The sequence below is a fragment of the Alligator mississippiensis genome, chromosome 1 (genome assembly GCF_030867095.1).
Source record: "Alligator mississippiensis isolate rAllMis1 chromosome 1, rAllMis1, whole genome shotgun sequence".
NCBI lineage: Eukaryota > Metazoa > Chordata > Crocodylia > Alligatoridae > Alligator > Alligator mississippiensis.
This window is the reverse complement of record NC_081824.1, coordinates 368,602,667-368,618,028: the sequence shown is the minus strand read 5'-3', so window position 1 is coordinate 368,618,028 and position 15,362 is coordinate 368,602,667. Positions and strand designations below refer to the sequence as shown.

The window sequence follows — 15,362 nt, the reverse complement described above, 5'->3', positions numbered from 1 at the left end:
AGGGCTGCTACCCTCATACTGCTCTTCTGGTTCCACTCAGCAGCATCATGATGGGGGAGTGACTGTGGCACCAGCCCTGAAGAGGGCACAAAAATAGCAGTAGCTGCTGCCACTGACACTTAACTGTCCCATGTAGAGTTACTGCCAAGGGCACTCAAGCACCTAGTTACAGCTTGCATTCCACTTCAGGACTTGAAACAGTTGGCTGTTTCTATGTTTCAGGGTTACTTACAAAACCATTTAGAAAAGAGTAGTAGGAAAAGAAAGAAACAATTAATTGTCCCAGCATAGCTAGAAACTGGAAGTACCTATCTTCAAGATGCCATTAAATCTAGAGCATAAGCCATTTTGAATTTGTATGGCCTGTTAGAATTTGAACATGGAGACTGCTTACTGGTTTGATTCCAGGTGGATAATTTACTCTGCAATCTCAAAGAGCACTTTAGCTCTGTATAGTGTTCCTGTATAGTGGCTGATGGATTGTGAAGCAATTTACTCTTGGGATCTCCTACTGGGATAAAGCAGAAATTGGAATTTCAGCTCTTTTTACTATTTACTGGCAATCCTTTGGGTTATTTGTTGAGTAAAACTGCAAAATACTTATAAAATAAATGAAACGTTCTCAGTCATCTCACTTGGAAGGCCTGACCTTATGCCCTGTTAGCCCAGAAACCATGAGCATCTCCTTCTCTTTTTCAGCAAATTTTCTCTAACTTTCACATTTGAAGCCAGCTTGGATCAGGTTATGATGGGGCTGTTACAGGCAGATTTGGTAAGAGTGGCAGGAGTTCTGCAGATGTACTGAACAACTGAAAGAGGGGTCCAGGTTTCATTGTTAAGATAATGGTCATTGGATTGGTCAGCTTACAGTTTGGATCAGTAACAGCTATGAGTACTACTGGCATGAGGTAAGTTACAGGCTCAGAGTGCCCCATAAAGGCTTTTTTCTTACTTGCTGTGATGCAGTTTCAGGTGCTCAGTGCTTAGAAACAGCTAGTAGGTGAAAATTAGAACAAACCTGTCAAATGTGGAATGCACAAAATTGGCTGCTATTTGTCTTAAAAACAAACATGAAGAAAAACAAATAACAAAGCATAAGTCCCTGTAAGCCAACTTCTTTACTGTTCAGGGCACTGCACAAAGACCTACCTCGCTTCCTAATGTCTTAAACCCCAGGCACTGAATTATCAACAGAGTTCACTTCACAGATCAGTATAGATTTATGTATAGATCCATGGACCCCAGCCTGAGAAGCACTGTAATAAATCTATCCAAAGGAATAAATATTGTTACCTGTCAGTCAGTGCACAGGCACTTGGGCCCATTACCTAAATATCCTATGACATATGAGATAGGCAGCTAACAGAACAGATCAGGAACATTTTTATACTACTACGTCCATCTTAAAGTAATAGTCTGACAAGTAATAACAAAAAGAGTTCTCCTATCATAGTTATACTTGTAGTGATGTTTTGTACATGATGGCCCCAAGCAGGTGTATTCTGCTGGTTAAATTGACAGACCTCACAGCTGGCTAATGTGTGCTGCATCATGAAGCCCACGTTAATAAGGGATACACGCTGATCCTTTTCAAAAGAACAACAATACAACCCTGTTAAAATCCCTCTTGGTTTCCCTAAATAATTCTAGCTCTTGTACCATCTGCACAGCTGATGTCTGTCAGCTGCCTTTAGTCCCAGCATCTCTGCAGTTAAGGGCCTCATGTTGTCTTAAGTTTTAAGAAGTAGCATATGTCTATCTAAGCCCAGATAGCTTTTCTTCTTCTGAGTTTCAAAGAAATGATTCTCTTGCAGTCTTCCTTTGGCAGTGTTTACATCATAGGAAGCCTGATTATTTTCACGGTGCCTTCTGGGCTGAGTGCTGTGGGACATCTGAGAAAATCTGTCCTGTCATGATTGCCATCCACTCCATCCTTGGTCAATTTAATGCATATATTTTGTTGGATGCAGCATCATAACTGGCAATGTCTCCTAATAATACAGCATCAGTAGGAACAATTAACCTTCTTTTGTCCAGTTTATATTTCATATATATTCACAAAGAAAATTTATAGTCACATTGAATAATGTAATGCAGTAATTGCTTCAGGTAGAGAGAGCAGTCATACATCCGAGATACAGCATTGTTATTTTGGTCTGCACCTGCAACAAAACAAAAACTATTACTCCAAATATCATTGAAAATGTGCTTAACAGTGAATATGAAATTGGCTGCTGACTAGGTGCAAGGCTATTCTTCATTACTGTAGCATAAAGAGAAAAGCATGTATTCCAGTGCATATTCAGAATAAAGTACTGGACATCACGAACAAGTGTGGCAGAATCTGGCATTTTAGTTAATTAAAGTCTTGTTTCCTTACTGCCTGTGTTCTGCCCTGCAACCTCTACTCATTTTAGGCCTTTTTTTTTACCTTGTGGTAAATTTAGGCATGCATTTTGAATTCCAGAGAGAATCACAGAGGCTAGAGATAGAAAAGACTAGTTGGGTCATCTAACTCATTCCCTAGACAGTGAGCACTGAAATATAACAAAAGAGAAACTGTTTTTTCAAAAAAAGTGTTGTCTGTGGTGTTAGTGGAAGAAGAAAACAGAAATTTAGAACTGAGATGCTCTTTGCACTTTTCAACTTAGACTCTTTAAATGTTGCTTATATCAGAAAATCAGTGTTACAAAACTAGATTACAGAAAATAGAAGTTATTCTTTCTTTTGAAAGAGGTGTCCTTGGATTAACATTACACCAAGGTCACTTGTGATTATAAAATCCCCTGCCATCCCTCTACTTCCATGTTTTATTAATAGAGATCTGACAGGTTAATCCAAGGACACCAATTAACAGATAAAGCACCAAGCGATGAGAATATCCATTTGGATTTCTGGAAGGATGCACTTGGCATAATGCTGATCCTTGATTTAGAAAAAGGTATTTAATCAGGTCAGATACAAAGTTAGGATGGAGGAGCGAGGCAGATGAATGGTGTAGCACTGGGAAAACATTTACGATGAGATGGATGGAAGCATTTTTTTTGTAAAACCCTTTTAACCAAAATCAAAGCCAAGAACAGCTACTTCAAGCCTAGTGCCCTTCAAAAGGGTACCCAGCAGGGCTTCCCTGTCACATCTCATATTCACAATGATCAGAGAAACACATACACAATATTTTTTTGAAGAATTAATATCTTATGAATGAATGCAAGAGACTTGGGGCCAGACTTTTAAAGGTGCCTATGGGGATGCCTATGCTGTGGCAGCAGAGTGCTCAGTCTTGCTACCAAGTAAATAAGCCTGCCCATTCCCACTCAGGTTTCCAGTTGCTGAAGGCAGCAGCTTGGGGAGCACCCTCCAAGCTAACCTCACAGCTTCTTTTCCAGAGTTAATACCACAGTGAAGCCATGGAGCAGGGCTCACTTTGCTGGTGGCAAGGCTGAGCCCTCTGTTGCCATGGTATAGACATACTCTAACCTCTGTGAAAACCATTGGGGAGCACCCAAATACTTTTTAAAACCTGGCCCAGTGGACAGCACCCTGGTCCAATGATCAAAAAGAGTTGCCCTATATGCAGGTGAATGAATGCTCTATGACAAGTGCTCCTACCATCATTTAACTAATGCTATGAAATGTACAGAAGTCTCAGGCTTCTGAGCTAATTATGCCAAGTTACAAAGTTTTAACAGATATAAACCAAGCTATCCAAATATCATTATTAGAAAAGTAGCATGTGTTCAAGGGTGGTCTCAACCAGGTTGAAACTTAATTTTCCTCTTGTTTACCATTCACTTTAGCTGTGGGAGCAGGCACTGGCCAGTCCCAGGGAGTTTGTTATGGAATCTTTTAACAGCCTTAACTACCCTGAGCATCTAGTTTTCTGATGAGCAGAAAGCAGGGAAAGGAAGTCACTAATGTCTTGTCTGCACTAAGTTACCCATTCCTGCTTATATATTTCTTCAGTGAGTTCAAATATGCAAGTAGCCAAAACTACTTGTTCAGCACCATTTGAGAAACGTCCTTGTTACACATTAATTTTAAGTAGATCCTGGAGCTCTTAATTCCTGGATTACCCACACATTAACACTTGAAATTTAACTTTAAGCACACTTTAGGCAGCTTAAAGATAGACCACTCCAGAGAAGGTTTCTCTCCAGTCTGTGTTACCCAGCTCATGTTCCATTCACGTGTGGCTACTCCCCACAGATAAGCCACCCAAGTTGCAGTCCTCCAGCATCCCAGGATGCAGTGTCCCTTCCTCCACCCTCCTGTTTTCTGTGGACAAACTTTCCACCCCCTGAACTCTACTGACCAGGGGACAGTCCTGACAGCAAGCCACTTCCTCTTTGTGCCTCCTGCAAGATTTGACCTTCCTAGCTCCAGGGTGCAACCCTGTACAAACAGCCTATACAGTACATCCCAGCTAGTCAGATCACAGGGCATGGGCAGGTCCAGGAGGGAAGTCTAGGGGAATGGGGGGCAGATCAGGTCCCCATGAGCTGAGGCTTCCTTCCCAGGGTAGGGTCTTCCCTCACCACTCCCACATCCCTGCCACCCCAGGAAGCATGACCAGCACCCGCCACACCCCAATCCCAATTTAGTAAAACAGGAGACCTTCTTTAATTTATTTCCTCTTTCCTTATCTTCAAATTATTTTTCTTTTTTAGCTTTTACTTCTTTTTATTTGATCCTTTAGGGGCTGACTTCCTTCATTTCACCACCCCTCCCCACCCCTGTTTCCTTTCCACATCCCATTTCATTACCCACCCTCATCCCATTAGCTCTCCACCCCCCAGCTTCATGTTCCTGCCCCTCCAACTCATTTCTGACCACCTACAGCAGGGGTAGAAGCCTGTCCTGGCTCACCAGCCCTCTAGTAGCAAGTCACAGCTGTGCAGGTTGGGGAGTCAGAGAAGCTTTTCAGCCTTTAGGTGTGACTGTCTAAACTTGAGCTAGCCCTAACACCAGTGAACATTTGTGCAGCTCAAAGTGCATTGTGTAAGAAGGACCAAAGTATGGTTAAACCCAGTTCTCAACAGGCAAAACAAAAATTCTATTGGTCTTGAGTTTATTTTTTCACTACAGTTTCCTTCCAGTGCATTGGCAAATGAAACGCAGTTTCTCTCTGCGTGTCCCCTTGCACTCTGTCTCAGTTAAGCAAGCGGCTAATCCCTGCAGGGAATGATCAATGATCAAAAAGAGTTATATGAGGTGATCTTGTTCACCGAGTAAGTCAGCTTTCAGTGGCACTCCAACTTCTGCAGTGTTTGTTTGCCTATCTATCTTGAGCAAGAGCCTTTACTGTCTTTTGTGTTACTTACCTTACAAATCTGGACATCTGTAAAAGCCACAGCACTTACTGAGTGGAAATCCCCAGCGTTACAATAAATAACTGGTGCAGAATATGGGGAACAATGACCTTTAATTTAGATGTCATTCAAAAAGTAGAAAATCCATCTCTTTTTATTTAACATCTACCATAAGTGATCTGGAAAGAATCAAATGCCATTTTTAGACTTGCAAAGAGAGAAAGTACTCTGGAACATCAGTAACATATGAAAAAAATAGATTGTGGTTTTAAACAAGCTTATGTGGGACTTTCATACGATGGACCAAAAAGCACTTCCATTGTGTCTGCTGATGCAAGCAAGAACTGTGGAAAGGCTAAAAGGAAAGGAGAAATGGTTTTATATTTTAGAAAACAATGTAAATTATACCAAGTCTGAGCAGGATGCAAAATAGCAGAAAGGAAGCCATGATATAAAGCTCCATTGTAATCAGAGAACATCACTATACTTCATCTTAGTGCTCCTGGGAATGGGAAGCACTGAAGCATACCCCATTCACCTACTTCTGTCCCCATATGCCAAACCCAGAAATGCAGTAGTGAAGCCAGTCCATGTGGGGGCCCAACCCAGGAGCTCACAAGACTTCTCCAGAGAGCTTGAAAGTACCTGTAGGAGGTGCCCCCAGAGCTGTCTCTGTCATATTTCCACGTTTGGTGCATGCCAGGAAGAGAGCGTGAGCAGCTCTTACCTTAGCATAGTCCTAACATAGCACATCAACAGCACTGCAATACAAACTTACCCAGAGGGTCTGAGCTAGTGGATTCCTTTCTGGAAGAGAAAAGAATGAACACAGATCCAAGATAGTCTTTCCTGATCTATTTGTATTTATGAGAGTAATACAGTTCTTCTTGTTGTCATGCACAAAAAGGAATGGTTAACTACAAGAGAAGCAGCAAAGCTTAAAATACACAGGGGTATCTCTGCTTCCAGACCTGCAACAAAAGCAGCTGTGTTGAACAAGTTTGCCCAGCCAGCCACAAATTTGCTGTCAAAACTTGTCCCTAGACTCTGCTTCCAATTTTGTATGACTTGACCCTACCCCACACACATCAAAATGCTTTTGTCAGAACATGTGCTTGGCTGTCACTCAGAGCCTGTCGCTCAAAAAAGCCCTAACGTTTTATGTTTCTCTGTCTGTACCCTTGATTTAAAGGAAGGCTAACAATTTTAAGCCTTTCTCATTCAAGAGAGAAAGCAGGTGAACCGGTATGATGATAATATGATGGTAGCTGTCTGAATTTTTCATTCATGTACTTAGAAGACTGGGGCCCTGATTCAGCAAGGGAGTCTAGCAGACGTTAACTTGAAGTGCTTAAAAGCCAATTTAAGCACAACTAAATAAATGCTTAAGTTTCCTGCAACTTGTAGTCCAGTAGCTCAATTTTCAAATACATATACTGAAAACTGAAACCAGGTCTACATCTTCTCTACCCTACAGGGCCTGTTGCCACTTCTGCTGTAGTGGCAGCAGTAAGTCAGCTGGTCCCTCTGATGGGGCTTTTCTGGCAGGAGGAGACTTTTTACCCATAGACCTATACCAGGGCTGTCCTCCACCTAAGAGGCCAGTGACATGTGCCCCAGGGGCTGCACTGCTGTGAACCACAGGCCCCCAGACTGCTCCAGCCCCAACTGCACTACATGTGCAAGTTGTCCACTGCCTGCATCATTACACATGTATACAGGCAGACATTACTGCACACACAGGTGGTTCCCCCCACACACACACTGCATGCATGGATAGCCCTCACCTCAGCTCTCACTCCACCGTGCCATGCTGTGTCCCATGTGCACCATGGGTTGCACCTCTTATTTGAGTTACAACAGCTAGGGAGTGAAATCAAAGCCAAAACAGCTCAGCAGCAGAACTTCTAATGTAGACCAGGGCTAAATCAATATGAAGTGACCTACCTAATTATTTTGAGTATCTTAGGCTGAGTTAGGCATTTAAATTTAGGTTTCAATGTCTACCTTTGGGTACCAAATTTTAAATGTAGGCATTGAACAGTTAAATCTATCTCACTCTGAAACTAGGCATTTATACAGGCACTGATATTTTATACTTCGGAAAGAAATCTTAGGCCACTGACAGATGTTGCAGTAATGGTGTGATTAACATGTTAATGTCACCATACATGGCAACATGCAACATGTTTGGGGAGTTTATGGCATGATAAAATGGTAAACAAGTCACAAAGATGTTCCACATTTAACGTAGAATGGATTTGTGGTTTGTTTGTTTCATGCCTTAATTTGAACATGCAGCATGCAACATCAGGCAATGTGATACAGCTTTAAATGCCCCTGTTCCTTAAATGAGGAACCTATGGATTCCCCTCTGCCCTCCACACACACTGATATTTAAAACCATGCTGTACAGCCAGATGCTGGTTCTCCACCAAGGACAGCTGAAGACCCAGGCTCCCTCATGCCCAGCTGCATGCACTTCAACACTGAAACCATGGGGCCAGTGTGCTTACAGTTTTTGGGATCAGGCATAAAATTTCTCAGATCCAAATTGTGTGATCACTTCAATGTCTACCAGGGGCCTTAGATCTCCATTGCAATAAATTTGTTGTGCTCTTATCTTCAGCACTTTTGTTTGAAGTGCATCTTTCTTATGGTAAATAAGCTTTGAACTACCTCCCTACATATGATTTATTTAAATCTTTCATTTTTCATCAGTCATAGCACAACAAACTAAACTTATATGAATATTTATGGTTGGAATCACTCAATTCTCTGGAGGGTATTGGGAGAGAGAGAGAAAGCATCAAGTCCAATTCCACAACTGAACATATGAGAACCACTTGTCCCCTTAAACTCCTTTGGTCTCCAGATGGGATTTGAACCTTGCTATTCATGTTATATAGAATATATACAGGAAGATGCTCTTATTGTAATAAATTCCCCAAAGAAGTCACACTACTCTCATATAGAGAATTTACTGAGGATTAAGTATATCATATATACTAGTTTCTACTTTTATTCCTAACCGTAAGGCAAAACAAATCAAGCATAAAATGAAACATAAATTAGTCATTTGAAAGCCTTGTAACCTCTTTCTCTGTCTGCTGGACCCTTTACTGCTGTAAAATCTGTGTGCTTTCCACATAGTTAAAAATCATTATAATAGGGCTCCTTCTTTCTTTTTTCATAGCCTGTAAGAGAAATGTATGCTATATTTTGTAGTTTTTTTGCCTCTGTGTGTGTGCAGGAGATGGAACAGCTGGCAAAACAGAAGAAATGAGCTTTGCATTTTGTTCTGAATACCATGAGGTGTTTATCCCTTACAGAAGTTCATCTGATAGTTCCTAATATCATCTGCTATGGCACTAGGAAGACTCCTTTCATGATCATTGTTTGGTGTTAAAGAAAGGCAGAATCACAGAGGAAGAAATAAACTTTCAGGAAGTGAGGGCAGCCCCTTGAATTCCCAGCCATGATTCAATCTTTTTGTCACTTTGGGAGTATTTTGAAGTTTGATAGATTTCCTTGGGGATAGGTTTCCTCCTCCGGCAGTTAAGACTTACTTACCAAAATTGCAAGATTACCCTGTTTTTGTTGCTGTAGGAGACTAGAGATGGGACTTCCTTTTTAAAATCCATATTGTTTCTTTGGAGCATGAACTGGATGGACCTTTCATTCATGAGTGTTTTTCTGAACAGCAATTTAATTGCAAGCTGTCTGCACCAATTTTGTCCTACTCCCCTACCCAGAGGGACATTAAGGCCTCTCATCCAGCACTGGATGAAATGTCTAAGCAATAAGAACATTAACAAAGCTTACATTCAATCCCATCCTCCTGGTAAAATCATTCCCCCTATTCTTTTTCCTGGCACATAGTAATTTTGAGGCCCTCAGTTTTTTGAACAAGAGATGCTAAATTTGTTGTAAGAGTCTAGAGGTCCTTTGTGGCCTTCTGGTGTTTGTAAGCGGGGACAGGATAGCTCTGCCCTCTTGGACTCAATGTCTATCACATGGTTTCCTGAAAAATGGAGGGGATTGGACTTGATGAGCCAGGTGGTTCCTTTCAGTCCTGATAAAAGTTGCAAGGACACTTTATTTATTTGTTTTTCCTTGTGGGAACAAAATTTTCAAAATGATTCTCACAGTGAACAATTACTGGGTGAATCACAACAGAGCTCCTGGAAAGCTGTAGCCTAACCAAAAAATTGTTTTTAAGGCAGCTGTCCCACAGTCTGACTACATCAGCTTTACTCTGGAGTAGAATAATGCATGCGCACCAGGTATTTCAGCTGTGGAGACATTTGATGAATGGATGTGCTGCTCCAGAGGCTCGGGTAAAATATAACTTAGGGCTTAGCTAAGCCACAGAGCTCCTGTTCTGCTGCCTCCAGGTTGTTCTGAGATATTATCTTCAATTTCTGCCTTTAGTGATTCATAACCCTGCAGTCTGCCATTTTCTCTGCTATGAAGGTGCGTCTGTTTTTTCACCACCGTTAACTTCTGAATAGACCGCAAGTATCTAGAAAGCCTCATTACAACCTTGTTAACTCTTGTTACAGTACTAGTGGATAATCAGGAAAAAGAAGCTGATTATTTCCAGCAGTCTTGTATTGTTTAGTATGTTCAAACTTGTAAGGGGAAGCAAAGAGGACCTGAGGAAAACTCGGAGGGAGAGGAGGAAGCAACACTTACCTCTGGTGCAGGGGGAAGCAGACCTGAGAAGAAGGCTTAGCCACCAAGGTTTTGTAGCACCTGCTCCTTCAGGATTGGAAGGAAGAATGCAGGTGTTGGCATTTCAGACCTGGAAGAAGGACAGAGCATGGGGGAGTAGCTGCAGAGGATGGTGATGGGAACTGGAAGTAGCTGGAACTGTCATTCTCCTGCAGAGGACAGTGGAGAAGGGCCAGGAGTCCAGAACGAAAGGGTCAGAAGACCCCTAACCAGGCTCAGGACTCAGCTGGCTGGGAAGCCAACTGGCTCAGCAGAGACGGTGAGATGCAGGGAGAAAGTGAAAGTGAGAAAGCAGCTCCAAACTATGAGTCTTAAAGGGGCCATACCCCTTTCTTTACAAGCCAAGCTTTGTTTGTTTTTCGTTTTCTGAATGGATTTTCCTTTATCCTTTTCCCTTCTGGACTGTGTTAAAAGGACAAGGAACAAAGGAGAGATGCTTTGTTTATTCACATGATTGAGGGAAGGACTACTTATGAATTGAAAAACTAACTCCAGGAGGAAAGTGATTTGAGTTTGCCTTGGTTTTGGACTGTTCTTTTATGAGAACCCATTAGTAGAAACTGATAAGCCCATGTGGAAGGACGAATTGATTTTGCATTCACTGATTTCTGAGATTCAGGATGGATTGTTTGGTTTATACTCAAGCATCTGATTGATTCAAATTTGCTGCTGTTGTGGCTTTGCATGGGCTGATTAAAAGTTAAATGACAGGTACTACAAAGAGCCAGAGACAAACTATCTACGGCCCAGATTTGACTGGGTTGCAGACTGAAGGCGACGCAGCTAAGCTGCAACTACAAGGGACCACTAACAGTCGGTTGACTTCAGTGATCATCAGGATGCAGACAATCTTCATCTGTTTGGACATAGTAAGAGTGGGGTGTAAGGGGAGGAGGAGCCCCATGAAGAAGACCCACTGAGTCAGTAAAGAAAGATAGTACCCAGCCTGCATTAACCTCCTGATATATATCAAGAAAACAATGCATGGTGGGAGAGAGGCAAACATCACAGGCTGTGTATTTGATGAACCTTCCCAATTTCCTCATGGCTCACCCCCTCAAGATCGCGGGCCACCTAGGACCACAGCCATATAAAGGAAAGTGTGGGTCCTTTACTAAATGGGGAGGCAGCCTAGTGACAGAGGATGGAAAAAAAAGGCTGAAGTACTCAATGCCTTTTTCACTTCACTCTTCACGGCAAAGTCAGCTCCCAGACTACTGCACCTGGCAGCACAGTTTGGGAAGGAGGTGAGAAGCCAAAAGTGGCAAAAGAACAGGTTAGGGACTATTTACAAAGTCTGGATGTGTACAAGTCCATGGGCTGGATGCGATATACCTGAGGATGCTAAGGTAGTTGGCTGATGCGATTGCAGAGCCATTGGCCATCATCTTTGAAAACTCATGGTGACTCATGATTCCCAGACAATTGGAAAAGTACAAAGAAAGGGAAGAAGGAGGATCCAGGGAACTGCAGGCAGATCAGCCTTACCTCAGTCCCTGGAAAAATCATGGAGCAGGTCCTCAAGGAATCCATTTCTAAACACTTGGAGGAGAAGAAGGTGATTAGGAACAGTCAGCATGGATTCACCAAGGGCAAGTCATGTCTGACCAACCTGATTGCTTTCTATGATGAGATGACTGGCTCTGCAGATGCAGGGAGATCAGTGGATGTGATATACCTTGACTTGTGATATCCTGAGGCTTTTGATATGATCTTTCACAGCATTCTTGCAAGCAAGCTAAGGAAGTATGGGTTGGTTTGATGAATGACTGTAAGGTAGACAGAAAACTGGCTGGATCATCAGGCTCAGAGGGTAGTAGTCAATGGTTTGATGTCTAGTTGGCAGCCAGTATCAAATAGAGTGCCCCAGGGATTGGTCTTGGGAACTGGTTTTGCTCAATATTTTCATCAGTGACCTGGAAAATAAGATGAAGTGCATCCTCAGCAAATTTGCAGATGACACCAAGCTGGGAAGAGTTGTAGATTTGCTGAGCGTAGGGCTAGGATTCAGAGAGATCTCAACAAATTGAAGGATTGGACCAAAAGAAATCTCATGGGGTTCAATAAGAAGTTCAGAGTCCTGCATGTAGGATAGAACAATCTCATGCACTGCTACAGGCTGGGGGCTGACTTGTTAGGAAGCAGCTAGATTATGGAGACTGGGATCACTTGAGGTGGGAGGTGATATTTCAGTAGTCAGTGAGGGATGATAGGGAAGATAGGAATGGGCTATGAAGGAACTTAGAGGTTAAGATAAGCAGTTTATGTTTGAATAAGCAGATAGAAGGAAAGAAGCAGAGAGTTGGATGGCATGAGTCAAACCAGGAGGTGAATAAGATGATCTTTGCAGAAGCATTCCGAATGGATACAAACAGGGCAAAAAAAATTGTCAAGAAAAAAGAGAGAAAAACATGCAACAGTAAGAAAGATGACATGATAAAGGCATGGGCTTAAGTTTTAGTTCTGCAGATGGATATGAAAGGCTATCTCTTATAGATGGTATGTAGAAAGAGTTTGTAAGACGTGTTTGTAGCCTGGATGTGAAAATCTACAAATAGGTGCCAGTCAAGGATGGCTCTTCCATTAGCAACATGAATGACAAGCAGGAAGTTGCTGTTGTCCACTGATCAATAAAAAAGCTTGGAGAGGGAAAGGCTGGAAAAATAATAATGACTTACTTAACCTACAGACCAAATTCACAGTATAATTTTTCCAAATTACCTACATAAGGGTATAATATCTTTATATAACAAGGGGGTAAAACATTTAAAAAACTACAAAAAACAATACGGTTAGATTCTCTGTTGTTATACATTAGCAAACTTCAAAAGAACTCCATTCTTTTATATAGCATTTCTCAAATCATGGGGGATACACCCTCTGAGGAGTGGGGGAGAAATGAAAGGTTCCTAGGCAAGACATGGCAACTGCTGGTGCAGGGTGGTGGGGGAAGTGGTGGCAACCAGCAGCAATTGGTGGCTTTAGTAGCAGGGGAACAACAGTATCTGACTCTTGTGTACTGCACCGAGGAAAATTTTGGGGGAAACACTTGTTTTACACTAGCTGAGGACTTGATAAATGTTTACTGTGGTTTTCAGAGGCAGAATATATCCTAATACAGATGTGGAGATTTAGTGAGTTAGATGTTACTAACTGCTCCTTTTTTCCATGTGTCCAGCCTCTTTAAAAAAAGGTAACTGTTACAATGATAAATTAACTGAGGCTTTTTTCTTCGTAGAAAATGTTTAAGACAGTGAATATCAAATTGCTTAGCCTGGACTTTGCTCTACATTTCTCATCTCTGAGAGGAGTGAGTCAATGATTCTTAGTCAATTATATAATGGTTCTGAGTCAATTACACCTGCCCACCTCTGACCTGGGCTGGGTTGTTCTGTCCTGTAGCTGGAAAAGGTTACCTACCCTACCCCAGCAGTCATTGGTTATATACTGAGTCAGTGGTTCATTCTTTTCTATAGATACCTACCTGAGATTATGAACGATGGGCTGACCAACCAGATCAACAATCCAGAGGTAGATGTGGACATCACAAGGCCAGACACCTTCATTCGTCAACAAATTATGGCCCTACGAGTCATGACAAACAAACTGAAGAATGCATACAATGGGAATGATGTGAACTTCCAAGATACAAGTAAGCTACTGAATTAGTCAGATGCATAGCCATCTCACTGAGCTCCCAAGGCAGTGTGGGGAGACACAGGGGTATGCCAACCACTGTAGACAAGGAGGACGTGAGTGGGGGAAAGGGAAGGCTTACTCATTGGAGCTACTGCTTCCACTGCCACTGCTACTATTGTAGCAGCATCAGCTCTGCTCCAGCAGCAGTAGCCTCAAGGCAGGGCTCCCTGCAAGATAATCCTGGTGCCTCCTTTGCTCCTTCCCCTCTTTTCCCATGATACATGCATACTGAGTATAGGGCTGTACCTCCTCTAGCAAAGGCTCCTCAGGGGGTAGTATAAAGGAAACCCTATTCCACTCACTCTTTTCCGCTCCCCTCCACCCCAATATACCACTTGATGTGGTGCTGTGGTGGCAAAGGCTTCTGGGCGTAATTCCAGTGCCCGCTCATAGTCAGCACCTGCCTGGGGCTGGTGCCCCAGTCATCCCACTCTAGTTACACTATGGGATTTAGTAAAAAAAAAATCTTCCAAAGAAATTCATAAATGGGCCCCCTCAGTTCTATGATAGAATCTTTCCTTCAGTATATTAATCTGTTAATTATGGTTTATTTTACGTAGCCCTGCATTGCAATAGAAAAAGAATACAATGACTTGTCTACAGAACAATGTTATACCGCCTCAGCCTAAAGTCTTCATTGAATGTTATAGGTTAAATGGTGTTGATTTAACTGATGCAGCCACCTATTTGGGTTTTAAATGGGTTCTTTTCAGATTATTTTAAATTTATTGGGAGCTGCTGTAATCTAACCAAAATTAGCTGCTATTAAACCATAATAAAAGTGTATTCAAGGAAGTTTTCATTAATTTAATCAATCGTTTTATTTGATGCAGCTTTACCAGGAAAGCAAGGCCTAAAATTACTCCTCTGTTATTATTTCCTCTCAAAATTTGCTGGATAACAAGCTCTTTAAAGATCCTGCCTTATCAGGCTCTTCCCTGTAGAATCACAGCTGTGCCTGTTACATTAAGATGTGATGCAGCAGACCCTCAGAAATGAACTTCCTTAGTTACCTTTTGCTAATCAAAGATTAAAATCTAGTCCTTAACAACTGTAGAGGCCATTGATGAACAACCACAAGAGAGGGTTGGGATTTTCTAGGAAGAAGCCATTTGTTGCTTCAAAGGTAAATGTACATCTGGATAGATAATTGACAGATTCAATAGAATAATAGAAAAATAGGTCTAGAAGAGACCTCAGGACATCTAGTAGTTCAACCCTCTGCTCAAGGCAAGGTCATTCCTATCTAAATCATTCAGGACAAGTGTTTGTCTAACCTACTCTTAAAAACTTCCAGTTACAAAACTTTCACAGCCCCTCTAAGTAATTTATTTCATTGATTAACCATCCTCATAATTAGGAAGTTCTTCCCTCCAACTTAAATTTCTATTGTTGCAGTTTTAGCCATACAGCATTCTCTTTATTATCATCCTTCAGGCATTAACAGGGATCCTGGTTTTCTGATAATATCTAGTTTTGGGCACCACACTTCAAGACAGAAATGAAATCAATCAATCAGAGAGCAACAAAATGATTAGAGGTCTGGGAAACATAACTTACAAAAAATTTTGGAAGAATTTAGTCTGTAGAAGAGAAGACTGAGGGCAACAATAA

General features: G+C 41.8%; 1 protein-coding gene across 1 annotated transcript in view; it reads left to right on the top strand.

Moving 5' to 3' along the window:
- The window catches only part of GPC6 (glypican 6), a 1,341,038-nt gene that overhangs the window by 1,309,703 nt on the left and 15,973 nt on the right, over positions 1-15,362 (top strand). Inside the window, exon 8 of the mRNA XM_019486962.2 lies at positions 13,526-13,701. Coding sequence (XP_019342507.1) covers positions 13,526-13,701 — 176 coding nt within the window. The remainder of the gene's footprint in view (positions 1-13,525; positions 13,702-15,362) is intronic.